The sequence below is a fragment of the Heteronotia binoei genome, chromosome 14, assembly GCF_032191835.1.
Source record: "Heteronotia binoei isolate CCM8104 ecotype False Entrance Well chromosome 14, APGP_CSIRO_Hbin_v1, whole genome shotgun sequence".
NCBI classification, from domain to species: domain Eukaryota; kingdom Metazoa; phylum Chordata; class Lepidosauria; order Squamata; family Gekkonidae; genus Heteronotia; species Heteronotia binoei.
The window spans coordinates 41,011,378-41,038,427 of record NC_083236.1 but is presented as its reverse complement, the minus strand read 5'-3'; the positions used below and the strand labels follow the sequence as shown (position 1 = coordinate 41,038,427).

At 44.1% G+C, this 27,050-nt stretch overlaps 1 protein-coding gene across 2 annotated transcripts in view; it reads left to right on the top strand.

Moving 5' to 3' along the window:
- CDH8 (cadherin 8) overlaps window positions 1–27,050 on the top strand; it is a 351,561-nt gene that overhangs the window by 96,241 nt on the left and 228,270 nt on the right. For both annotated transcript variants that reach the window (XM_060254013.1, XM_060254014.1), the window contains exon 2: window positions 50–344. In XM_060254013.1, coding sequence (XP_060109996.1) covers window positions 50–344 — 295 coding nt within the window. The remainder of the gene's footprint in view (window positions 1–49; window positions 345–27,050) is intronic.

Sequence of the window (27,050 nt, the reverse complement as noted above, 5' to 3'; positions counted from 1 at the left end):
ACACCACATTTAAAAAAAAAATCACTACAATGCTTATTTCTCATTTCAGCTACACACAGATTTGGATCCTGGAAGCAGCAAGATCAAGTACATCCTCTCAGGTGATGGAGCTGGGACTATCTTTGTGATCAATGACAAGACAGGTGACATCCATGCAATGAAAAGACTTGACCGGGAAGAAAAAGCTGAATATACGCTAACGGCCCAAGCAGTCGATAGGGATACAAGCAAACCCTTGGAGCCTCCTTCGGAATTCATCATTAAGGTTCAAGACATAAATGACAATGCTCCAGAGTTTGTTGATGGTCCATATCATGCAACTGTTCCAGAAATGTCTGTCGTAGGTATGTATGCAAGTCAAAGTACCATTGTGAGACTCAGTTTTAACATTGTTCAGTATCCTCCAAGCAAACTGTCCATCAACCAAAAGATGCATTTCTCCCCCCCACCCCCGCTCTTATCTCTCCTTTGGCCCTGATCTAGATGGTCCAGATTAGCTCACTCTCATCACACCTCAGAAGCTAAGCGGTGTTGACCCTGATTAGTACTTGGAAAGGTGACCACCAAGGAAGTCCAGGATTACTACACAGAGGCAGACAGTGGGAAACTACCTTGGCTGGAAAACCCCTTGAGGGGTCACTATGAATCAGCTGCATCTTGATAGCACTTGACATGCCTACTTCTCAGTTGTTCACAGAGCTCTCATAGTTTTAGCCAGTCCGCATGGCTAATTAATATATGGGAATGGTGTTCTTTGCCATACTATGGTTTCAGTGGGAGGCATTTGCATTCCATTCGTGGTCTTGTGGTTAGAATGTTGTCTCTTAGACAGATTTATCAAGATTTGTTCCAGCATGCCACTTTAATCCTATTGGTATCTTGTTATCTTGCTGATGCTTAATTGTCTCTTTGTGTGCAAGTTTCTCGACAGATGTGCCATTTGTGATATGTGGCTACATATTTATTTCCCCTTGTACTGGTAATTAGCCTGAGAGGCTAAAAACGGCGATGTTGTATCAGGGAATGGATAGTAAGAACCTTGAGCAAATTAGCCATTTGACCAGAGAAGAGGTAGAAGGAAGAACCTTGAAAAGGTAGAAAGGAATAAAATAAGGTATTGGTCATTAACTTATTCAAACAATGGTAGGGTGGGGACCGTACATGCTTTTCTGGAGACTGTAGAAGATCAAGACTGAGCTTCCTGTTCCCTTCCTGGTATTAAAGTCTGCACATGGCCAGAGGTGTGAACCTTTTAGTTGTGACCAAATAACAGGAAGCTGAGGACTGGATCCAGATTGTTGGATGCCAGACTGGAACTTTCCTGCTTTACCTTTCTGAATACAGCACACCGATCTCCACAAAATACTGCTCCTGGAGGCAGTTTTCCCTCTATTCCCTTCCCCCCCACATACACACTGAGCAGTTTATATTCTGAGCAGAATATAACTGTTGTAATCTTAAAATGGGCAATGGGCAGTGAAAGATCCTGCATTGGCTTCAGATTTCTACTGAGTGTGGCTTTGTGTGGCTGCTCATGTGCATAGCTTAGAGGGAACAAGGCCTGAAGGATACAGGAACCAGAGGAATGACATGAGATGGTTCTGCAATAAGAAGAAGGAATAAGTGGCAATTGACAGTTGAGTATGAAGCTTTCAGCCTGTGGCCTTGGGTGAGCCAGCCCAGTGAGATGGACCAGCTGTGGAGTTATACTGAGTTTCCTATTTGCTTGTCTAATTATATTTATAGGATGCTTTTCTGTAAGCCACTTTAAGTCACCAGTGAGGAGAAAGGCAAAATATAATATAGATAGGCAGATAGATGATTTATTTATTTGGATTTATATCCTGCCCTCCCCGCCGAAGCAGGCTCAGGGCGGCTTACAACAATAAAACATTTACAAGTATTGAACATTAACTAATTAAAACCTTAAACAGTATAACAATTAAAACATATTAAAACAATTTGGTGCTAATGGTAAATTCCAATAGTTTCAGTGATAGGGAGGGAAAGAAAGAAAGAAAGAAAGAAAGAAAGAAAGAAAGAAAGAAAGAAAGAAAGAAAGAAAGAAAGAAAGAAAGAAAGAAAGAAAGAAAGAAAGAAAGAAAGAAAGAAAGAAAGAAAGAAAGAAATGCTAGCCCCCAGTTTGTTGCCCCTGCTCGCCATCACTGTTATCACCTGGCCAGCAGGAAGACTTCACCAGCATCAAAAAGAACCTAGGCTGGTGTTACCTGCCATGCAGCAACATCACTTCCAGTGCACACAGGAAATTATGTCATCACATTGCCAGCGATGTGGAGAGCTCTGGTATTTTAGTAAAAACCTGGCAACCTTGTATGTGTACATGCTGTGAAGTGAGTTGACGTGCCAAGTTCAAAGTGATAGCAAGGCAAGAAGAAAGCTGAGGTTCCAGTGAAGGTGAGTTTAGAACATTGTAATGTTCTATAGCTAGGTCCTGCTTTGCTGCTGGAGGGGGGATCCTGGACCCAGTTCAGAAGTCACACATGGCATGATAAAATCACTCGGACGTGATGTCATTGTACCACTGACATTGCATGTGACACTCTAGGTTTTGGACACTCTAGGTTTTTGCTACAAAACCATAGAATTTGCCCAGAACCCAGAGCATCATTGAATAACATCAGTGATGTGATGACGTCACTTCTGAGTGACATTATCACATCAAAGACAACATGCAAAGATGTCCCTGTTTGGGGTGGGGTTTCCCCACTGGCCAGAGCTGGTGGATTGGAGCTGCAAAGACAAGGGGAATCCCCTGGCAGGACCAGAGTCCTGTAATCCTTAGGGCATTGTGATGGGGAAAAGGAAACACAGGAAAAAGTGTGATCAGGAAGGACTTGCAGGGCCACAGAGGAAAGCAAGGTGAGAAAAGGAAGAGTGTGAAGCAATGTTCCCTCTAAGCTGTAGAGTCTTGTGAGCAAAAATTCTATTGGCATTAAAGTTGTGAGCTACTGCATAAATTTGTTTGCTTTAAGGCCATTTTTCCTGATCTGAGACAAAAATGTGTGAGCTGGAGGCTAAAAAATTGTGAGCTAGCTCACACTAACTCAGCTTAGAGGGAACACTGGTGTGCAGGATCTTGAAGATACTCACTTGCAAGTACAGATTGTGCACAGGGAAAACGTTCTTCAGAAGCTGAACAAAGCAGGAGTCAAGTTCAGTGGCGTAGGGCGGGGGGGCGGGGGGGGGGGCGGATCGCCCCAGGTCTGGGGGATCTGGGGGGGCCCCGCATTGCTAAGGGGGGTCCCTCCCCTCCCCGGCAGGGCTCCGGAGCGTCACGCAGACCTTCCGGCCACAGTCCCAGCTCGGGGCGGGGGAAGCGGCGTCCGACCCTCGCCTGCTCGAGGCTTCTCCTGCTGCTCCACGTGCCGCGGGCAGCAGGAGGAGGAGGAGGCGGCGGCGTTGCGCGCCCAGTGGCCGCATCCCCACGCTCGGCAGCAGCGCCCCGGAGCTCTCCGGCCCCCTCAACTCCCAGGCGCCGACGACTCAGCCGCTCCTGGCCCCGGCCGCGGAGGTGCGCCAGAAAGAGGAACTTCGAGCGTGCGTGAGGCAGGCTGCGGGGGCGGAGGGATGTAGGGAGGGCCGCGCGCCGCTCGGCGTCTTAAGGCAGGGAAGCCCCTCCCCTCCCCCTCCCCTCCGCCACACACATAGGGGGGCCCACATAAATCTTGCGCCCCAGGCCCCCGAAGCCCTAGCTACGCCCCTGGTCAAGTTGTACCTTTTAAGACCAACCCATTTTTATTTAGAACGTAAGCTTTCATGTGCTCTTAAGCACACTTCATCAGATGAGGAATCCGGCTCAGTGAGCAAAGCCATACATAACTGAGCAGAGCCATACATAGCTGGTAGGCAGTGGCTCAGAATGCAAAATGGTACAGATTTAAGAACCAATGACAGTGAAGTAAAATTATCTGGTAGGCAGTGGTTTAGAATGTAAAATGGTACAATGACAGAATAGTAAAATTAACAAATTGAGCAAACCTTTGATCTGAGTAGCATGAGCATGCGAAAGCAACAAAACAGTAGTATGTCAAAATGTGAGATTGTCTGTCAATGTCTCTATTGCTCTGAACCTGGGCCAAAAGGAAGGAATTATTATGTTTTCCCATCCAACTAACTCACCTTTAAACATGCAACATACAGAAGGAGAAGCTGACATGGGGCAAAAAGCAGAGGGATCAAGAGAGTCAAGACCAGTGTTCCCTCTAAACTTCAGAGCTTTGTGAGCAAAAATTCTTCTTTGTGAGCTACTGGCATTAAAGTTGTGAGCTACTGTATAAATTAGTGTGTTCTGGGGTCATCCTTCCTGAGCTAAGACAAAAATGCGTGAGCTGGACACTAAAAATCTGTGAGCTAGCTCACGCTAACTGAGCTTAGAGGGAACACTGGTCAAGACATCTATTTGGGCCCAAGCAATGGGAAAGGGTAGTTTGTAGGGGGCCTCAAGCTCAGAGCAGGGCTTGAATGTAATAATCTGGCATTTGAGAACTTTCATAACTTTTTTTTTTAATTTCTCACTCTTACTTTGCTGCCTTATTTTGTTTCTGTGGACCATTATTTTTAATTTTTTATTAAGGGGATATGGCCTGGGCCTCTCTAGACTTCTGAAAAGGCATCTTTGGCCCCAAGAAATTCACTGGGCTGAGCCCTGGAGTAGAACTATGAAGGTGCTGGATTCATCTCAGTTCAGTGTTCAGTTATTTCCTTACTCTATTATAGTTCATGCTGCTTTTTTTTTCTTTTTCTGAATCATCTCTCCTATTTTAACTTTCAATGACTCTGTGGCATGTGTCAGGCTGGGAGACACCAAACGTTTGGCCTGAAGACACCCTGTGTCTGTCATCCAGAAATGCATCCAGAAATGGCAGAAAGGCAACTCTGTCTGGCTAACTGACCATGTGAAGCCATTTATATGATCCTGGTCTTTTTCATTGTGCTGTCTGCAAATCAAGGGGCCAGGGGAAGTGTGCTAATATTGCCAGAACCTTCGTAGTGGGATTTCTTTTAAAAAGCATGAATAGCTTTCCATATTTCAATGTTATAGAACTACAATATTTTTTATCACTGAATCAGTTAAGGGTCCCATTCCCTTTGCTTGCTGCCACTCTGAGCTGTGGCAGGAGAAAAATAAAAGTGATGCTATGTCACTCCCAGTTTTAAAAAAAGAAAAGTGACAAAAGTCCAGAAACTCTATGGTTCTTTGGAAGTGATATGACGCTGCAGATGGCATCACAGCCCTCCCCCCATATCTCTGCCCTCCTGCTGGCTGCCAGACTGCCAATCCTAACTTCAGTCTTAAAGCTCTTTGCAACTGTCATGTGTTTGCAGCAGTATCTCCAGCAGAGAAGTCTGAGGATATGAAAGCAATGCAATTGCACAGATGCTTATTCTAGATTTGCTCACATCTGCAAAGGGTCACATCTAGACCCTTTATATTTGCAAAAACGTATCTGATGCCAGCATAAATGTGTAGATCCCCCCCCCCCCCAGCTTAGGTTAATGTGGGTCAAGCCAATTTCAGCAGAGTGCCAATTAGAATTCCCCCAAAGATAATGGCCCATCCCATGAAAAAGCTCTGATTCAGCTCGGGGCAATGCTGCCACTGTGTTTCCTGACCTGTTGCTCTGTTGCTCTCCTCCACTGCAAAGGAGGGGAAAAAAACGGCTGCTCTTGGCAGCATGAGAGAGAAGAGGCGAGAGAGGTCGGTAGTATTTAGATAGTTGCAGTGCAATACTATGCAGGGTTACTCCCGCCTGAGCCTATCGAAATCAGCTTAGACTGGAACAACTCTGAGTAGGATTGCACTATTTAGTTGCTTAAAATGTTCAGCATCCTGTATTTTCCCTGACCGAGTTAGCAGTGAAGTTTGCCAGCTGGCCTGATGGGAGTGTGTGTGAGTTCCTGTTCTTTTAATAAAGGCTTGATAGGAAGAGAACTGAAACTTTTCATATCATGGAGCTAAATCTAGGGCTGGCCCTGCCACTGGGCAAACTAGACAATTGCCTAGGGTGCTGGCCCTCTGGGGGCACTGAATTGGGCATCTCCCATGTTACTAGGTGATGTTATTTTATTTATTTATTTATGATTTATCAGTGCAGGGGGGCAGAAGTTAGCCTTGTCTAGGTGCCATAAAAGTGTAGGGCCAGCCCTGACTAAATACCATAGGGCTGCCAACCTCCAGGTGAGGGCTGGATCTCTCCTGCTATTACGAACTGATCTCCAGACAATAGAGATCAGTTGATCCCTGGAAAAATGGGTGCCTTGGAGAGTGGACTCTGTGGCATTAGACCCTGCTGAGGTTTGCCTGAACCCCACCCTTCCCAGACTCCACACTCGAAATCTCCAAATACTTCTCAGCCTAGAGCTGGCAACCCTACAGACAATTGCTGCAGATCAAACTGATATCAAAGGAACAGCTAAAGAGACCATTTTAAAAGTTAGCAACTCTATATCAAGTTTAAGCAGGGTTGCCAATCCCCAGTTGGGGGCAGGGAATCCCCTGCTTTGGAGGCCCTTCTCCCACTTCAGAGTTATCATAAAGAGGGGGGGGGGGAATGTCTGCTGGGCACTCCGTTATACACTTTGGAGACAATAGGGTATAATGGAGAATCAAACTGAAGTTATCTGGGACTCTGGGGATCGTGGTGGTGTTTTGAGATAGAGGCACCAAATTTTCAGCATAGCATCTGATGCCTCTCCTCAAAAACAACCCCAAGTTTCCAAAAGATTGGAACAGGGGGTCAAATTCTGTGAGCCCCCAAAGAAGGTACCCCATCCTTTATTATTTCCAAAGTGAAGGGAAGGCATTTAAAAGGCATGCAATTCCTTTAAATGTGTTGGCCAGGACTCCCTTCAGAGTTCAGTTGTGCTTGTCAGTTCAGTTCAGACCTTTATTGGCTTGTCACACCCTTGCTCCTGGCTCGACCTCTAATGTCTCCTGACTCCACCCCCAAAGTCCCCAAGTATTTCCTGAATCAGATCAGGCAACCCTAAGTTTAAGAGGCCTCATAGCAATGTCCTCACAATATAATTTAGTAAAATGTAGGGATTTTATTATATGGAGACCCTTATAATCTGAGGTCCTAAACTGTAGTTTATTTAGTTTCTTTGTCAATATGGCTCTGTTAGGAAGGACTCCTAAAAAGGTAGTTGATTAGCAGCACAATCCTAAACAGAATTGCACCCTTCAAAGCCCAAGAGAGCCAGCATGGTGTAGTGGTTAAAGTGTTGGACTAGGATCCGGGAAACCCAGGTTCAAATCCCACCTCGTGCCATGGAAGCCTGCTGGGTGACCTTGGGCAAATCACAGATAGCGTTTTCCCACAGAGCTTACCGCGGAGCGATGTCTCTCTTCACCACGCAGCGTCTGCGTGGATTTCCCACCAACTGCTCCGCAGAACCAGGAAGTGCCGGGCCTTTTGCGTCGTAAATGTAAACCGCTAAAAACCAGTTTACGTTAGCGACGCAAAAGCCGCGGCTCTTCCTGGTTCTGCGGAGCAGTTGGTGGGAAATCCGCGCAGACGCTGCGCGGTGAAGAGGGACGTCGCTCTGCTGAAAGCTGTGTGGGAAAATGCTCAGAGTCTCCACATAAACTACCTCACAGGGTTGTTGTGGGAATAAAATGGAGGAGAGGAGAATGACGTAAGCTGCTTTGGGCCTTCCTTAGGGAGAAAAAAGTGGCATATAAATAACCTAAACAAATAGATTTAGGATTGCATCGTAACATGTCCTTACCTAGCTGGAGAGTGTTGAAAGAAGCCTGCATGATTTACCCAATTGGAGCTGAGAAGAATATGACTTTTTTAGTAATTGCTACAAAGCTGTCAAAGGGAGATGCTCATAAATGTTTACTTGAAGATGTGCTTACCCACTTTAAAAGCCCTGCTGCATCTTATCAGAGTTCCAAAAACAATAGACTTCTGTATTTCAGTTTTATAGAAGAACTGCAGCTGTATACATTAATGTAAAAGGCTGGAACTGTCATTTTGCTGACAGCCTGTAGACTGAGTTGTACAAAGCCACCTTCCATTCTCAGTGCAGTGGCTTGGGAACACTTGCAGAGCGAAGATGGGGCTGGCTTATCAATTATAGCCCTTTCTGAGGCTTGACGTCTTTGTTCCTTTAACTCGCTTCTGCTGCAACAGACATCAGAGTTCTGTGCCACAGTGTTGGCGCCTGTGACCCAAACATGAGTTTAATATGTTCGATTCTTTAATTATGCAGCAAGGCAAACACAAGGAAGACCTCAGGACAGCAGAATTTGCTTAGCTAACTTTTTGACAGGAGTCTGCAAATGCTCATGTGAACCAGTGAGATCTGAGTCCAGTTAGTACCTCAGAGACCAACAGGGTCTCCAGGATATAATCTTTTAAGAGTCAAAGCGCCCTTCATCGGATGTGAATAGGCATGGAAATCTGATCTAAGTCTTTTTTAACCCAGTTGAGATGGGTGTTCTGGAGATTTCCTCTTCCTCTTTCTTCTCCTCCTCCTCTTCTTCTTCTTCTTCCGCCACACCCAGCTCATATGAGGCTCAGGGCAAGGTACAACATAGAATTTAAAACAATATGCAAAGTAAATACAGCACATAAATTAGTTATAATTTTTAAAAGCTCAGCTTTTCAAAGCACTTGGGGAGGGGGGGAGGAAAAAGAAGGTGCCAGCCAGACCATTGCTGCCCTCAACCAAAAGCCTGGCAGAACAACTCTGTTCTGGAGAGCCAGTTTGGTGTAGTGGTTAAGTGTGTAGGCTCTTATCTGGGGGAACCGGGTTTGATTCCCCACTCCTTCAATTGCACCTGCTAGCATGGCCTTGGGTCAGCCATAGCTCTGGCAGAGGTTGTCCTTGAAAGGGCAGCTGCTGTGAGAGCCCTCTCCAGCCCCACCTACCTCACAGAGAGAAAGGTAAAGGAGATTGTGAGCCGCTCTGAGACTCTTTGGAGTGGAGGGTGGGATATAAATCCAATATCTTCTTCTTCTTCACTGAGGAATTGCATGAGATCCCACAGGGCTCTGATGTTATCTGGCAGAGAGTTCCACTAGGTTGGGGCCAGGACTGGGGCCACTAGGAGAGCCAGTTTGGTGTAGTGGTTAAGTGTGCGGACTCTTATCTGGGAGAACCAGGTTTGATTCCCCACTCCTCCACTTGCACCTGCTAGCATGGCCTTGGGTCAGCCATAGCTCTAGCAGAGGTTGTCCTTGAAAGGGCAGCTGCTGTGAGAGCCCTCTCCAGCCCCACCCACCTCACAGGGTGTCTGTTGTGGGGGAGGAAGGTAAAGGAGATTGTGAGCCGCTCTGAGACTCTTTGGAGTGGAAGGCGGGATATAAATCCAATATCTTCTTCTATCCTCTTCTTCAGGACTGAAAAGGTCCTGGCCCTAGCTGAGGACAGCCAGACCTCCCCGGGGCCAAGGATCACTAGAGTGTTGTTACCAGTGAAATGCAAGGCTCTTCCAGGGACATACCGGAGGAGTCAGCTTGTAAAGGATGCAGATGTATAATGCATATTCTTTACAACACCCTTCCTACCTTCTGGCTGGGATAAAAAAAAAATGATTCAGACCTCCACTCCTACTTGTATTTGATGACAGGAACTTCAATTCTGGAAAGGTCAGACCCTGAAGATCTTGTTGGTCTCTCCGGTGCTACTGGACTGTAATCTAACTGTTCTACTGCAGACCAGCTACCCTCTGAAACGATCTTCATGTGAACCAGGGTGCTTGGCAGTGTGATGGCGGAGTGCCAGTGGGTGTGTGAATATGTTTGTGAGGATCAGGATTCAAACATCTGTGCTCCTGAGATGGTACACTGAGGCTATGACTCAGTGGAAGCAAATCCACTTGGCATGAAGAAGGTCCCAAACTTCATTCCTGACAACTTTAGTTAAAAGTGCTGGGTGAAAGATTTCTGCCTGAGACCTTGGAGAGCTGCTGCTACTTCCTGAATAGACAATGTCAGCTTAGATAGACAATTGGTCTGACTCAATATAAGGCAGTAGAAAAGAGCAAGAGTCCAATAGCACCTTAAAAACGGATAAAAGGAAGTACTTCTTCACCCAAAGGGTGATGGTGGCTCAGTGGTAGAGCATCTGCTTGGGAAGCAGAAGGTCCCAGGTTCAATCCCTGGCATCTCCAAAAAAGGGTCCAGGCAAATAGGTGTGAAAAACCTCAGCTTGAGACCCTGGAGAGCCTCTACCAGTCTGAGAAGACAATACTGACTTTGATGGACCAAAGGTCTGATTCAGTATAAAGGCAGCTTCATGTGTTCATGTATTAACATGTGGAATTCACTGCCACAGGAGGTGGTGGCAGTTACAAGCATAGCCAGCTTTAAGAGGGGATTGGATAAAAATATGGAGCAGAGGTCCATCAGTGGCTATTAGCCACAATATGAGCTGGGTATGAGCAGGGTATGTCTTGAGTCATTTGCTCACTTCTTCAGATACCAAATTGTGTTAGTCTTTAAGGTGCTACTTGAACGTTTACTCTTTTCTACTGTTACAGACAGACTAACATGGCTACCCATCTTGAACAATAGAAAGCAGCTTCATGTCCGTTCAGGACAAACCACCTTTGAAAGAGAGGGACACTTCCAAAGCAGCTGTTGGTATAGGACAATCAATGCAAACTTGTACATAAGGATGATTTCAGTGTTTTTTTTCATCATTTGACCTGAATTTTGCTTCCACCTTCTGAAGATTCAGTCCAGTTTGGGCTATCGCAGGTCAAGTCTAATAACAATAATAGATATAAGACATTCCTTGATGCTCAGTGACAATGAAAATGAATGGATACATTTTGCATTTTATACATTTAGTACAAGGTCTTTGAGCCTATGCAAAATACCCCCAGGCACAGATTCCATTCTTGTTAATTGCACTTCACTTTAACTGCAAGAGATAAGAATTTTGCCGTGATAATTTCGCTTGTGACAAGAAGTACATATGAAATCACAAATTCAGGGCTCCAGCAAAATAAATTGAGGTCTTGGAGACTCTGCAAGGTAATAATGGATGCAAAACGGATTCTACAGCATTATTCCCACATAGCCATACGCTTTCCAATCAGTGAATTTGCTTAAATCTTTTCTCCACTTAGGGTTGCCAGGTTCTTCCATGCAACAGGCAGGGAATGGGGGAGACTTACCAGGAGAAAGAGGAAGGCCTAGGCCACGTCACTGGCATCTTAACAGAAACATGTCATCACACTGCGACGTTGCTGCAGTGCTTTGGTATTTGGGCAAAATCTCCATGGTAAAAATGGCTTCTACCATGGAGCTTTTGCCCAAACATAAGAGCATTTCCTGGATGTCACTGACATGTTGATATCACTTCCTGCATGAGGCCAGAAACATGGCCTGAGCCTTCCTCGTTCTCCTTGTAAGTCCCCCTGTCAGCCAACTGATCAGTGGCAGGAGGCAGGTCCTGGTGGTGGGGAACCTCGCCTCCACTAGGAGGGGCTGGTAACCTTATCCCCATCCCTAATAAAAATGAATTATAGGTATTGGAAAATACCTGGAGACTTTGGGGTGGATCCAGGAGACAGTTGAGTTTGGGGAGGTGAGGGGGTTCAGCATGGTCCAATGCCACAGAGTCCACCCTTCAAAGCAGCCATTTTTTCCAGGGGAGCTGATCTCTGTCAGCTGGAGATCAGTTGTTAAAGCAGGACATCTCCAGGCCCCACCTGGAGACTGGCAACTCTGATTGAGGTTTTTTTTTTGCTGTCTAGGGGTATATATATTTAACTAGACGATTTGTGCAATAAGTTGATCCCTAGGACCAGAAAAAGGATTGTTTGCAAATTGATCATGTGGTTGTATACTCTACCACCATTTTCTGTTTCCTTGTGCCAAATTTTTCCTGTAAAATTTATGTTTTTTTTTTTTTGGCAGTGTCTTTGGTGCATCAGTATATATCTGGAATACATGCACACATAAGCTAGGCACAGAAGCAGTGAAAGTTGCGCACACAACACAAATCTACAAACCTTCTAGCAAAAAACAGAGGACTGAACCAGTTAAGTCTACATTGGGGCTGCAAATCACTGAATATTGTGCTGCTATTGCACAATCATAACCGTTCACTTCTTGATTATCTTGTGCATACAGGAGAATCCAGGATGTGAATGATTATAGCATGTAGTGCTCTATCCAGTGAGGTGTGGATACAGCCATTTATTCATTCCTTATAAAGGCAAGTAATAAATGTGTAAAAAAACCCCACTTTGCTCTTTGCATTTTTTTCATAGTGAAACATTTTGAAGATCTCCTGCTTCTGCCCTCACACAAGGAAGAAATTCGAAGGGATTGATTTTTTACTCTCCTTTCCTTATGAGCCCCACTTTGGAGCAGCTGTTCTTAAGCCATGTGTCTATGTCCCATTGAATTACTTGGGTGATGAATGACTGTAAAAGTGGTTCAGCCTAAATAGTCAATTCTAACTCTTAACCTTTGATGTAGCAAACATTCAAGCCTGAGAGCTTGAAGCTGAGAATCTTACTGTTTTAGCAGTTTTCCTACTGCCTCCACGACCGCTGTTCTCCTTCATGCTATTAGCCAACTGCAAGATACGCTCACTCTTTAGAGGGGAGGTGGGCTTTGACTGGAGGATACCAGGCAAGGTGAAAACATGGTTTCCTTGGAATATGTTGCCAGTTCAGTCTCTGGTATGTCCAGCTGAAAGAGCTCCTGTAGAGATTCTGGGGTGGAATCACATTGGGAATTTGGTGCAGCTGTATCCCAGCTTTGAAAAGCCATTGCTCTTTGATGTGCACTGCAGCAATCACACAGCCCCCATCCTTCTGCTGGAAGAGGCATGGGCCACACACACAAAAGAGGAGCATTCAGGCTGCTTGTGCATGTGCGGGGTGGGTGCATTGTGTGCCCCGGCTGTTCAGAGAGCCAGGAAATATGCCCCCTATGTATTTTAGAGATTTGCTACTGGGAAGTTTCCAGTAGCTATTTAATCTGCTCCCAGCCGATCCTAAAACAAGTTAAGTACAAGCAGGACTTAGGGGGCAGATGTGTGCATGTGATTTCACACATTAAATCTGGAGGGGAAGTGTTGCTAGGTTGGGCCAGTTCTCTCATGTGACCACACCCACTGTCACTCTTAGCAAAGCTAGATGGGTAGGTAGTCTGGTTTGGTATGAGATTTCAGATTATGAGAAGTGTTTGCTCAAAATTTGCCCCAATTTAGTATGACAACTGATCTTCTGCAAAATAAAATCAATCAATCAATCAACCTTTAATGGCATGTAAAAACAGGTTAAAAGAACAATGGGTTGAAAAACAGAAAATAAGTTAAAATACTGGACATCAGGATTAAAGTACATTTACATAAAATCACAGTTAAATGGGACAACAAGACTGTTCCTTGTCTTGATGAATCATTTTGGCCCAGTACAGAAATAAGGCAGTGTTTACAGTTATGTCAGGAGTAACATCCTTCAAAAGAAACTGGACCTTATCTGGATCAGCCAGACCCATCTTATTTAAAAGAATAGGATCCAAAAATCGACCACGAATACTTAGATAAAAAGGACAATACAGGAGAATATGTGAAATGGTTTCAATAGATCCAGACTTACATGGACATAGTCTGGCCGGGTAGGGTATGTTGTGATATCTACCATATCTAGTATATCAAGATGCCTTATACCCAGGAGTCATTTTGTAGAAAAAGAGGTGCCAGATCTCATTACCACAACTCATTTGCATAATTTATTTGCATATGTCACACACCCCTGACATCACAGGAAGGTGGACTAAATTATATCAGCTCAGCATCTACCTTAAAATGCTTCTTGAATTATAATTCTCATAATAAAACCTTACCCCCATCATACTTTTAAAATTACTTTCTCCTATGTGGCCACAGTGGCATGATGAAGATTTCCATCTGTCTGCTTTATATGTTTTGGTTATTTTCCCATTTTTGTGTGTGTGTGTGTGTGTGGGGATATTAGAAAGTTTGTCAAATCTTAGAGTTCTGCAAAATTCTCACAGGGGGTTTGGACAATGGAGCCCAGAAGCAAGGTTGTTTTATTGGGGTGGTGGGGTGGGGTGAGAAAGAACACAATAAAATTTAGAGGTTCTGGAGCTCTACTCCTGTGGTCACCTGCCCAAAATGAGGCCTGCTTATACTGACTCTTTCTATGGCTCCTTTGGTCCTTTCTACTCTGATGGGTAGTAGCTTTCTAGCAGAAGGGGAGAAATTATCTGTCTCCTGCCACCTTTCATAAATAAAGAGGTCAGTGGTTGAACTGGAATCTTCTGCTTGTGATGCAAGTGTTCTACTACAGATCTACAATCCCTGTATCAGTCTGGTCATCATAATAGGCAAGTTTATACAGTCAGAGTCATTCAAGCACACTTTTCTTGAATGATACCACTAAATAGCAGAGAGAGCTGCACATTTGTAGTGTGCAATAAGCCTTCATCTGACATGCATGAAATTAATAAAGCTGCCTTATACTGAATAAAGCCATTCGGTCAAAGTGAATAGTGTCTCCTTTGACTTGTAGAAACTTATGATCTCAGGTGAAGGTGTTTCACATCTCCTAGCTGATCCTGCTAATTGGTGATATTTGGTGTTATTTGGCATCTTCTGGATGCAAATAATTGACCTCTTAGCTGCCTCTATCCCATTTCTTTGGTATATGCATTTATCGGACATGTAGATCAGAAACAGATCTGCTGACATTTTGACTTTTGCAAATACCGATTTTTGTGGCAGACTTCCCACTCTCCCTCATTAATGAGGTACTTAGGAAGGACAGAGTTTAGGCGTGTCTAAGCTTTTGGAGCCTGTGGGCAACTTTGAAGTCCTGACACAGTGTGGTGTATGTAGCCATTAAATGGCTTTCACAGAATACCTGCTGCAGGAGATGGAGCCGGCCACAAAGTGGCTTACACAGTTAACTTCGGTCACACGGTGAAGACCCTTGTGCTGTGGTGGCAACTGCTGTTGGAGCAGTGTTTTATTTTGCATTTAAAAAAAAATTGCCCAGCCAATCAAATCTCCAGTGACCAATCAGAGGTCCTGCTCTCAAAAACCCCAGCTGACTTTTCCCCTGCCCATTTTATCAAAACACTTGTGGGGCACCAGGACAGCTGTCAGCAGGTGCCAGAGTGCCGAAGGGCATCATGCTGGGGTCACCTGAAGTAATCTGTAAAAGGCAAGACTGTGGCCAGAAGGTACAATGAACTGCATATCTTGAATGTCCAGTCTTGAATGCCGGAATTATCTGTTTCTTTTATTTTTCCTTTTTCTTTTATCGTTCTGTTCTTGTGCATTGTTAACAGAGGGAAGATTTTTTTTTTTTTTTTTTGCTTTATGATTTAATTCAAACACAGTGGGGTTTTCATAAAGCAAAGATCTCAGTTCCACTGGGGGAAAAAATAATTCCCCAGAGTAACGTTACAGTTCTGCACGCCTTGGTACCACAGGAGAACTTGTATATACTGTGTCGTCCTTAAGGCGATGAAGACGTTGTACAAGCTATTTCATTTTTAGATAACTGCATAAAGTTATACGTGAGATAGAGGTGAGTATATTAATCTCTCCAGCGCTCCACAAATAAAATGCCTCTTTTCATTGAGATCCCAGCATTTTATTTGTGGAATGCTGGGGGAGATTAATACCTTCACCTCTATCACATATACAACTTTACATGGTTATCTGAAAATGAAATAACTTGTACAACATCTTCACCCTGCATATCCGAGTTTGTCTCTGGTTCTGTCGCATTAGAAAATGTAATGTATCTTCAAGGAATGCGAGCCTCCCATTGCGTCTTGACCTTCTGTTGATGAAAAACCTAGTTCAAAGCAAGCAGCTCTTGAATGAAGCAGACAGGCTGATTGTTTTCATGAAGCTGCAGAGAGATCATATATGTCAGTAAAAATATGATACTGCTTTACATTATTAAGATCACTTGTATGGTGACAATATGTTTGGAAGTGGAGTCCTACCTTGCTTCCATTCAAATCACACACACACACCAGTTTTGAAAGTTTCAGCAGTTTGCTTTCAGTCTCATTTGTTGATTCCTTGCATTGTACCCATAAATGGCCATGCTGTTTTCTGTTTCCCTGCAGTGCAATTATCTAACTCTTAAGAAATACACAGGGGTCCTTTTGTAGGAAAAAAAGTGCAGGAGCTCAGTAGCATATCTCATTTGCATATGCCTTGGGATCTGTGTGCAGCGGGGAGAGAACTCCCCACTGCATGCAGACTGTGGCTGGAGGTCCAGGAGCTGTGCTCTTGTGAGCTCCAGCTGCATTCAGGCCCTGGAAATACATATTGTTTATTTACAAGCAGGGGTTTTTTTTAGCAGGAAGGCACAGGAACACAGTTCCGGCTGGCTTGATGTCAGGGGGTGTGGCCTAATATGCAAATGAGTTCCTGTTGTGCTTTTTCCTACAAAAAAGCCCTGTGTGAAACAATGGTGATATCAGGGGTGTGGCCTAATATGCAAGTAAGTTCCTGCTGGGCTTTTTCTTCAGAGTCCTGTTTATAAGTGGGAAGGGGACTATAAGGACTTGCGGGGGGGGGGGGCATCTTATTTTCCCCTTCCCCCATTTCTTCTTCTTTCCTGCCTCTTGGCAGCTCCCATATTCTCAACTTTCCCTGGTTGCTTCTTTCCTTCTTTTCCCACCAAACAACCTATATTTTATCCGCCACTCCCACATCTTCAGATAGTTTATTATTCATTATACCCCATTTTTCTCCATAATGGGGACCTGATGCACTTTATATCATTCTCTTCTACATTTTATCCTTATAACAACTCTGTGAAGTAGGTTAGATTGTGACTGTGTGACTGGCCCAAAGACATCCAGTGAGCTTCCATGGCAGAGTGGGTATTTGAATCTGGGTCTTTTAGACTTTAATCTGAAACTCTAACCAGGACACCACGCTCGCTGCTATGGGATTGCAAGTCACCGTATGATTACTGCTGATCCTGGCCCTGATGAGTCCTCACTCATGGAAAGGGCCCTGCCCCTCAATCTATCCTTTATTGACAGAAGCCAAGGCTTGGAGGCTAGCATTGTGGTTGCCAAGCGGATTATTGAGAACATTTGTTTCTTAAAGCTACAGACACTGTCATTTTTAAAATGCCTGAATGTCTCTCTGTGTTTCATATTGTTCTACAAATCTGGGGCATTTTTTGTCCAGTTATGCAGAAAGATCTGTCTTGTATGTTTGCTTCATGGCTCCAGTATTCAAACTTAAGTATCCAATGATTGGCCATGATGAAAATTAGATATATCAATTGAGACAATTTATATGTCATCTCTCCAGAAACTGTTCAAGGCAGCTCCCAACTGTATGCTTTTTCTCTTTATTTGTGACTCTAAAAACAAAACAAAACCAAGCCCATAATGGTGTGTTACATATTATAATTATAAATGACTTACTTTTTAACTAGACCAACCATATAAATTAAATACAGAATACATAAAACAGTTTATGATGTTTCCAATGATGATATGATAATTTTGTTATTGGAAGTGGGATGGGCAATTTCCTTAGACACACCCCCTCCCCACCACCACCCCGGGCTCAGACCCAGGCCCCTGTGTTGTTCATAAGGTTCTGCTAAAATCCCAGGAGCGACAGTGAGTTTCAGCAGCAGGAGAACCCAGGGAAGGAGCTATAAGTTGAGATGGATATACCAAACCAACAGAAAAAAGAACCAGACAATTGAAGCCATTATTTATTCTTGTTTATTAGGGGAATGTATATGCCACCTCTCCAGAGACCTGTTCAAAGTGACTTTCAAATAAAACCTTAAAATGCAGCCCTTAAAAACATGCTAGAGTTCTTAAAAACCAAGCCAGAACATTAAAACAAACTTCAATCAACCCTGGACTGACATTGACAGAAGCACACCAGAAAACAATTAGGGGAGATAAAAGCCATCAATTGAAGTTTAGGGGGAGAAAATAACCAAAATATGAAACATCAGAAAGGGGTCACTCTGTTTAGTTTTGTACTGTTACATTTTGCCTTATCTAAAGGGTTTGAAGGATCGACAGTGTCATCCTTTGCCATGAGAAAGCAACATAAAAGCTATGTCTTCCTTCCCATCCCAAGAACAGCTGGCCCTTGAACAAGGTCCAATTCTATGGAAGCAAAAGGATGAATAAAATATGGTGTGTGGCTCACAGGCTTTACATTGCCTTTCCCATGCTACATGGTTGGGCACAGTTTCTATATCAAAAAGATTTATGAACTAAATTTAGATTCGAGCAATCTGTTGAGATACATTATCAAATAAAATTTATATCTAAAATAAGAAGGGGAGAGGCAGGAACAACCATCGGTTTGCAACCGGCTGATTAGACATTTCTTCAAAGTTACGGAGAACAGCATTGAATCGAGTGACACACATTGGAATATGAGAATGTGACTATGCAGTCTTACTTTTCTGAGTGATTGGTTCAGCTGAAATCTGCCCTGCTATGCACAGTACAGTCCTGTGCACTAACTCTAGGCTAAGCTCAGAGAAATAAATTGGAAGCAGTGGGTTTAGACTGGGATAATTTTTGCCTGGAACTGCACTGCTGGTTGAAAGTGAAAATAGGATTGCCAACTCTGGGAAATCTGTGAAGATTTTGTGGGCGGAGCCTAGAGAGAGGGGAAAGGAGAGACTTCAGCAAGGTAGAATGCCATAGAGTTCATCCAATCAGTGCAGCCATTCCCCCCCCCCCCCCCCCGGGGAACTGAACTCTTTAGTCTGGAAACCAATTGTAATTTCAGTAGATTTCCAGGATTGACGGGGAGACTGACAACCTGATTTCATTCAGGTGGGTAGCCCTGTTAGTTTGAAGCAACAGAACAAAGTTATTTCTGGGTATTGTGTGCACTTTCTGGGTATAAACTTTTGCACACAAAAACTTATATCTAAAATTAAACTTTGTTGGTCTTAAAGGTGCCACTGGACCTGTATTTAAACCTTAAGTAATGTTTATTTATTTATAAGATTTCTGTACCACATCTTCAGAAAACAATAAAACATAATAAAAACATCAAAGGCCATAACAGTTATTTTAAAAAAACCCTCTAAATTTTATTGCACTCTTTCTTATCCCTCCCCATCCCCCAATACTTGCTTCTGGGCTCCATTGTTCAATCCCCCTGTGAAAATTTTGCTGAACTCTTAAGATTTCACAAACTTTCTAATATTTTTTTCCTGGAAAAAAAATAGGAAAATAACCAAAACATATAAAGTACACATATGGAAATCATCATGCCATTCTGGCCACATAGGAGAATGTTCTTCAAAAAGTCTGATGGGAGTAAGGTTTTATTATGAAAATAATTCAAGAAGCGTTTTAAGGTAGATGCTGAGCTAATATAGAATACCTTCCGGTGATGTCCGGGGTGTGTGGCATATGCAAATGAGTTGTGCTAATGAGCTCCAGCACCTCTTTTTCTACAAAATGACCCCAGCGTAAATAAACACATAATGCTGGCATATTGTGGCAGTGACAACATTAGAACAAAAATGCATTCATGTTACAAGAAAAAAATACAGTCCAAGGGAACTATTATGAAAATTTTAAAAAAACACAACAGTTTGGTAAACAGGAAGCTATAGCCAGTTATGCAGGTTCTCTTCTAATCCAGGGACACTGTTAAAGTAGATGTTTAAAGTCTAAGTTTCAGGCAGTGTACCACATGGCTCTTGTAGTGAGTACCAATGATATGTAAACTTCAAGTTAGTGCAGACAGTAAGAAAACAAACCGACAGATGTTCTAAATGACAGCTTCAACAATAACAGCTGTTAGAACATATATATCAGAATGTTCCCTTGTTTTGTGTCTTGTATATATGTTTACATAATCAGCAACTTGACTGAATTCTGGCATAGTGTAGTGGTAAGAATGGTAGACTAAACTCTGGGCGACTTCAGTTTAAGGCTAGTCACTCTTTTTCTCTACTGAGCCTGCCTCCCAGGGTTGTAAGGATAAGCTGGAGGAGAGGAGGACGTTGTAAGCCTCTTTGTGTCCCCATTGGCAGTGCTGGTGCCAGAGGTTTCGGCGCCCCAGGCCCTGGCCCCTGCAGAGGGTGAACACGGCAGCAGCAGGGCAGTGCAGCAAGGGAGGGCAGTCTCCAAGCACCTCCAAGTGCACCCGTCACTGCACCACCCCCGCTCAGCCTTCCTGGGTCTGTGCTTCCATTGGAAGCACAGACTCAGGAAGGCTGAGTGCGGGTGGCATGTGATCTTAGAAATGCTCAGAGCCTGCCTTTGCCATGGAAGCCTTCCGTGGCGAGGGCGAGCAGGCTCCAAGTACAAGGGAGGGTAGATCCCTTCCCCCTCTGCCACACCGCCCCTCTGCCCCCAGTGCCCCTTTCCTGCCTGCCACCTGCCACAGCACTCCTGGTAGGTGGTGAAGCAGAGGAGGGCAGCAGAGGGGTGGGCAGCAAGGGCAAGCATGTTGGCAGGGGGAAGGGGCAGCGGAGCATGCGTGGGGCAGGGGAGGGCTGCCCGCTGGCCACTCCTGTGGCCAGGTGGCACCCTAGGCAGTTGTCTAACTGGCCTCCTGAGATGCACCAGCCCTGCTCATTGGCAAGAAATGTGGGCAGAGACATAAGAACAGACTGTGCTGGATGTATGACCAAAGGCCCAATAATAGGCTTGCCAACCTGGAGATTGCCATTTAATTGCCATTTTACACTGTTTTTTGAATGCTGTTATCCGCCCTGAGCCCATCGTTGGGAAAGGGCAGACTATAAATTACCTAAAATAAAATAAATAAAATAAATCTCCCACTGTTACAGTTGATCTCCAGACAACCAAGATCAGTTCCCTGGAAAAAATCACTTTCTTGGAGGGCGGACATAGTACCCTGCTGAGGTCCCCCCTCCCCAAACCTTGCTCTCCCTGGGTTCCCATCGCCCAATCTTTGAATATTTCCCAACCAAGAGCTAGCATCCCTGCCTGTCAGATTTCACAGTGTTTTCATGATGCTGCCAGCCCAGTGTTCTTGACCTGCTCACAGGCCAATTAACTGTGATTCTGTGGTGCTAATCCACAACACCTTATACCTGCCTCTCACAGTGGTCATTCTAGAATGCTAGAGTGTCTGATCATGCAGTGACATCACTTCCGAAAATGATACCATGACATTGTTAGATGGTGTTATGGTGAGTTTCTTCCTCCCCAAGTTGCCAGGGGTTGCCGGCCCAAGATTGGAAACCCTTTGTAACTGCCATGGCTAATAGCCACTAGTAGACTTTATCTTTCATGGATGAGTCTAAAACTCTATAGCCACCAAAGTCCCTATCTGGATTTTTTAAAAAGTCAAATTAAAACAGCTTCTTCCTCTTGTTATTCATTCTGTCCTCAGTCCATTAATGAAAATGTGAACTGATGTCTCATCCCCATGTAGCAGATGGTCTTAAGAGAAGGGCTAAGATGGCTTTATAGAAGTACTTCCCTGCAGGACTGCATGCTGTTGTTTTGTTTAATTGGGAAATAAGCACTGCAAGATCGGAGAGGCTTCCAAGGATTAATTAAAAGAAGGAAAAAACCTGAAATGGTGACGTGCTGCTGTGAGGTGAGATTTAATGTATTTATTCATTTAAAACATTTCATAAGCTCTCTTTTCTCTCATATAACTGAGACCCAAGATGGGGAAAAACAATTAAAAAAGCAGTGCAGAAATGTCCTCTCAAGAACAACACACTTAAACTTCAGAAACAAAAGCTTTGCAGTTCAGAGCTCCCATAAAGCCATCTTGAGAAGCCAATGAAAGAGTTTTGTTTTACAGGCCCTCGGAAACAAGGAGAGATGCAGATCTTTGAATTCCTTTTGCAAGGTTATTCCATAACATTGGAACAGCCACTGAAATAAATAAATAAATAAAAGGCCAGCAAACAGGTAGCAGCAGAATGTACCTTTGCAGAGGATGAGTAATAGGCATGGCTATACTGAGTGACACGGCCTCATGGTTCATCCTAGATAGGCTTGCTAGACCTCCCAGTGGAATCAGGGTCCCCCTCTGCCAGGCTATTCCCTCCACCCAGCCATCAATAGGGTGGCTGGTGGGAGGGCTTACCAGTAGAAAGAGGAAGGCATTGTCCACATTGCTGGAGTAATACAAGAAGTGACATCATCATCCCAGTGACTTCTAGGCAACCCTCTGGTATTTGGACAAAAGCTCCATGGTAGAAGGCAGATTTACCATAGAGTTTTTGCCCAAATACCAGAATGCCCCTTGGAAGTTGCTGGCATTATGATGTTACTTCCTGTGCAATGCTGGCAATGTGGTTTGGGCTTTTCTCTTTCTTCTGGTAAGTCCCCCCTTCCCCTGCCAGTTGCCAGGAGGGACCTAGCAACCCTAATCCTAGAAGAGGCTGTCCTGGCAATATCAGAGGAGATGCCATGCCTCAGTGGTAAGCCACTTGTTGTCAGACGGTCCCAGGTATGATTCCTGGCACTTCTAGCTAAACAGATCAAGTAGTAAGCAATGCGGAAGACCTTTACATGAGTTCTGCTGCCAGTTAGAATACATAATACTGTATTTTGGAGAGCTGTTGCCTGTTGGAATACATATTGATCCTGATAGACCCGGGATATCACCAAAACCACAAAAGTAGTATCAGTTCAGGTAGTAAAAGAACAGAATAAAAACATTCAGCTGTGGGCAGTAGGAAAACTGCTTTATTTTCTGAAAAGACTAAAAAAAAAGACCATCCATTTCTTATGAATTACGCGAGGCAAAAAAGCAACATACCTTTCAAAAAGAGCAGTATGTCCAAAATGCATAGGATAGACCTTAAGAAAATAAAGCCATTTGCTGTGTTGCTGAAGGACATTTTCTTTCAGGTTTATCAACCCCACCTGCATCCTGCAGAACAGAATAGCAACTTGTGGAAGGTGGGGAATGAAGTATCAGATGAAGAGGCATTGTGGGTTATTTTGGACTCATGTATCTGAATCTGTTCTCTGGAGTTCATAGTGTCATCAGCTATATACAATCGATACACAGATTATTTGGATAAGGTGAATATCTAGCAAGCTATTTATGAAAGGTCAGACTGGCATTTGAGAGTTTCTGCCCTACCTTATGATTTGATAAATGCTGTTGCAGTTTTCTGCTACTGCTGTTTGATGGGCATCTCTTAGCACATCTCCCAAGATCTGCATTTTTAAAAGCACACATTCACCGAATATGCATCTGTGGATAGACAGAAATCCTTATTTCAGATTCTGTTTCTTCCATATGTAAATCAAAGCAATGAGTCTTGACTGTTGCACCTCTGTTTCCTGATATCTAGTCCCCTCCCACTACAAAATGTATACCTTTGCTCTAGTTCTCTGTGCATCAATAAATCAGCATTATTATACATATGACATGCATAAAGGATAAAGAAAAAAGGGGGGCTGTACCCAGCAATGTGCCAACAGAGCAAAAAAAGGGGGGGGGGAGGTGAGGTGATAGTCAATTGATTTATTAATGTACAAAGTCTCTACATGTTTCACCATGCAGACTTTATCAGAGGGAATCTATAAAAAGGAGAATGTTACATTTATTACAAGCAGAGCTTTTTTTGTAGCAGGAACTTCTTTGCATATTAGGCCACACACCCCTGATGTAGCCAATCCTTGTGAAGCTTACAGTAGGCCCTGTACTAAGAGCCCTGTAAGCTCTTGGAGGATTGGCTACATCAGAGGTGTGTGGCCTAATATGCAAAGGAGTTCCTGCTCCAAAAAAAAGCCCTGAATACAAGTAATACAAATCATAGAAGGACCTCGTGATAAATATAATTACAAAAGTATTCTAATAGAATTAATTAAAAAGACAGGATTAAAATTAGTGGGGATGGGTGAGGATTTTGCCTAGGGCGTGCTCTGGTTTTGGGGCAAACTCTGTGGTTAAATTGGACACAAACCATAGAGTTTGCCCCCAAAATAAATGCATTCCCTGCACAATGTTGTCAATGTCATTGCATTAGGGGCATTGCACAGCAACATCCCTGTTGGGAGGGGGGGATCCCCTAACAGCCAGCTGGTCTGCGGTGGGAAGAAACTGGAGGATAACCTCCTGGTAGCTCACAACCGTAATTCAGACTGTATGCTGTCACCCAGTACTGACTAGAGTGAGACCAGCCAAGGAAACCTCCTTACTCCAAGAGGCTAGAATGGGTCAGAATGGGATTGTCTCTGACCCCATTAAGTTTCTGGGTAAGATTTGCTCACTGATCTGAACAAAGAGATCAGCATTTGTTGGCAACATGCTTCCAGTTCGGGTCCAAGCCCTATCCATAGCTCAGGCCTAGGCATGACAGTGGGACGCCTCATGTAAGTCTGCATTGAGTTCTCTGAACCAAAACTAGGGAAGAAGTGAAACAAATTCCTGTTCAGACATGACATCCACACAGGAGCCCAGCAACTGGACATAGCAGCATACATATATGTATGCTCCTGACATACATGGTCACTAAGTTGTCTCACTGTAGCTGCGTTGGTAACTGCAGTAGCACAGCAAGGCTCAAGTCCACTAGTACCTAACAGATCTACAAGATTTGTGTTTGTGTGTGAACGTTTGAGAATCAAAGCTCTCATATATCTGATGAAAGCAGTTTTGACTCTTGAAATCTCATATGCCCAGGGCTTTTTTTGTAGCAGGAACTCCTTTACATATTAGGCCGCACACCCCTGATGTAGCCAATCCTCCTGGAGCTTACAGTAGGCCCTGTACTAAGAGCGCTGTAAGCTCTTGGAGGATTGGATCCATCAGGGGTGTGTGGCCTAATATGCAAAGGGACGGTGGCTCAGTGGTAGAGCATCTGCTTGGGAAGCAGAAGGTCCCAGGTTCAATCCCTGGCATCTCCAAAAAAGGGTCCAGGCAAATAGGTGTGAAAAACCTCAGCTTGAGACCCTGGAGAGCCGCTGCCAGTCTGAGAAGGCAATACTGACTTTGGTGGACCAAAGGTCTGATTCAGTATAAGGCAGCTTCATATGTCCATATGTTCAAAGGAGCTCCTGCTACCAAAAAAAAAAGCCCTGGGTATGCCCAAAATCTTGTTAGGCTGTAAAGCACCACTGGATTTGAATCTAGCTAAGTTATCTGAGCAGGGGAAATAGATGTATTTTGCATGCATGCTCAGCTTTTGTCCATGCAAATCAGAATACTGAAAAATACAGGGGCCTGTCAGAACTTGGACGAACTTCAGACGAGTCCAATACTTGTTACAAGTTAGGATCTTTATTGAAGAACTACAGTACTAGAGCGACTAAATAACAGTAATGCCAACTCCTGGCAGTTGGTTACATTTTATGCCATCAGTAAAGCACAATAAAGCAATCATTCACACGGTTTCAAACAAGCATTTCTTCTTCCCAGACTCCGTTATTAGAAGGGAGGATGCTCCCCCGTTGTGAAGGCCAAACGGCTTGTCTTCAAAGGGCACCTGTGGATGTTAAGCAGAGACTATCTGTCGCCTGCCCTATTGCCCTAAATATTTGGCATAGCACAGGGGCCAGGGTTAATTGCAGTGGTCAGGCACTCTACTCTATGTTATTACTAAGGTACAGCATGGAGTCGGTTTGGCTAAGGCACATAAAGCAAAAGTTACAAGTTCTGACAGGGGCCATTTGTGCATACCAAAGCTATATGTACATGCAAAATATGCCATGGTGACTGTGCCAGGAAGATCTACATGTGGTTGTGAGATTACTGGTATGCATGGATATAACACATGAAAAAGACTTCTAAAAGCACAACATAAACCTCAAGAACCCTTTAGAATTACACCTCAGAGCCATCTGTGACACTGCCCATTAATAATTTTTAATAAGAACATAAGAGAAGCCATGTTAGATCAGGCCAATGGCCCATCCAGTCCAACATTCTGTGTCACACAGCGGCCAAATATATATATATATACACACACACACACACACTGTGGCTAATAGCCACTGATGGACCTCTGCTCCATATTTTTATCTAACCCCCTCTTGAAGGTGGCCATGCTTGTGGCCGCCACCACCTCCTGTGGCAGTGAATTCCACATGTTAATCACCCTTTGGGTGAAGAAGTACTTCCTTTTATCCGTTTTAACCTGTCTCCTCAGCAATTTCATCGAATGCCCACGAGTTCTCCACTAGCAGTGGACTGGAGTATGCTCTGTCAAAGCAAACTTTCTCAGGCATTCATCGAATGCCCACGAGTTCTCCACTAGCAGTGGACTGGAGTATGCTCTGTCAAAGCAAACTTTCTCCCTACTTTTGTGCCGGGCAAAGTACAATGGCTTCAGAATGCCCAACCTTTTCTTAAATAATGGCAACTGCCTGTGAGTGGCAGCTGAACGTTAGGAGCCTTTAATCAAGATGGATGGAGGTGTGAGCGAAATACAGTCAGTTTGAGATGTTTGGATAATCTGGCTATTCCGTTGGTGTGTTCTGTTTACAGGGCCATGTGCCCTGGGGTGTATGATGTAATGGATCACATGGGTTTACAAGTGAATGTCTATATGCGTTAGGACTTTGCTGAAAATTTTGCAGATGGCTTTTTCATCTGCAAGTATAGGTTTGGTGGAGGATCTTTCATGAAAAGTGAGGTCACTCTCCATTTTTTGAGCTTCTCATTCCTCCCAACCTCAGGATCTGTTTATTACATTTTAACCTCATCCTTTCTCCAAGGAGCTCATAATGACATACATGGTTCTCCCTTCTCCATTTTATCTTTACAGGACTTCTTGTGAAATAAATTAGGTCAAGGTCACACAATGCACTTTAAGGGAGAGGAGGGAGTCTCCTAGGTCATAGTTTGACACACCAACCGCTATATCACAGTTTCTCTTTTTGGTGAGAGCCAGTTTGGTTTAGTAGTTAAGTGTGAGGACATTTATCTGGGGGAACCAGGTTTGATTCCCTACTCCTCCATTTGCAGTGCTAGAATGGTCTTGGGTCAGCCATAGCTCTCACAGAAGTTGTCCTTGAAAGGGCAGCAGCTGTAAGAGCTCTCTCAGCCCCACCAACCTCACAGGGTGTCTGTTGTGTGTGTGGTAGGGGGGG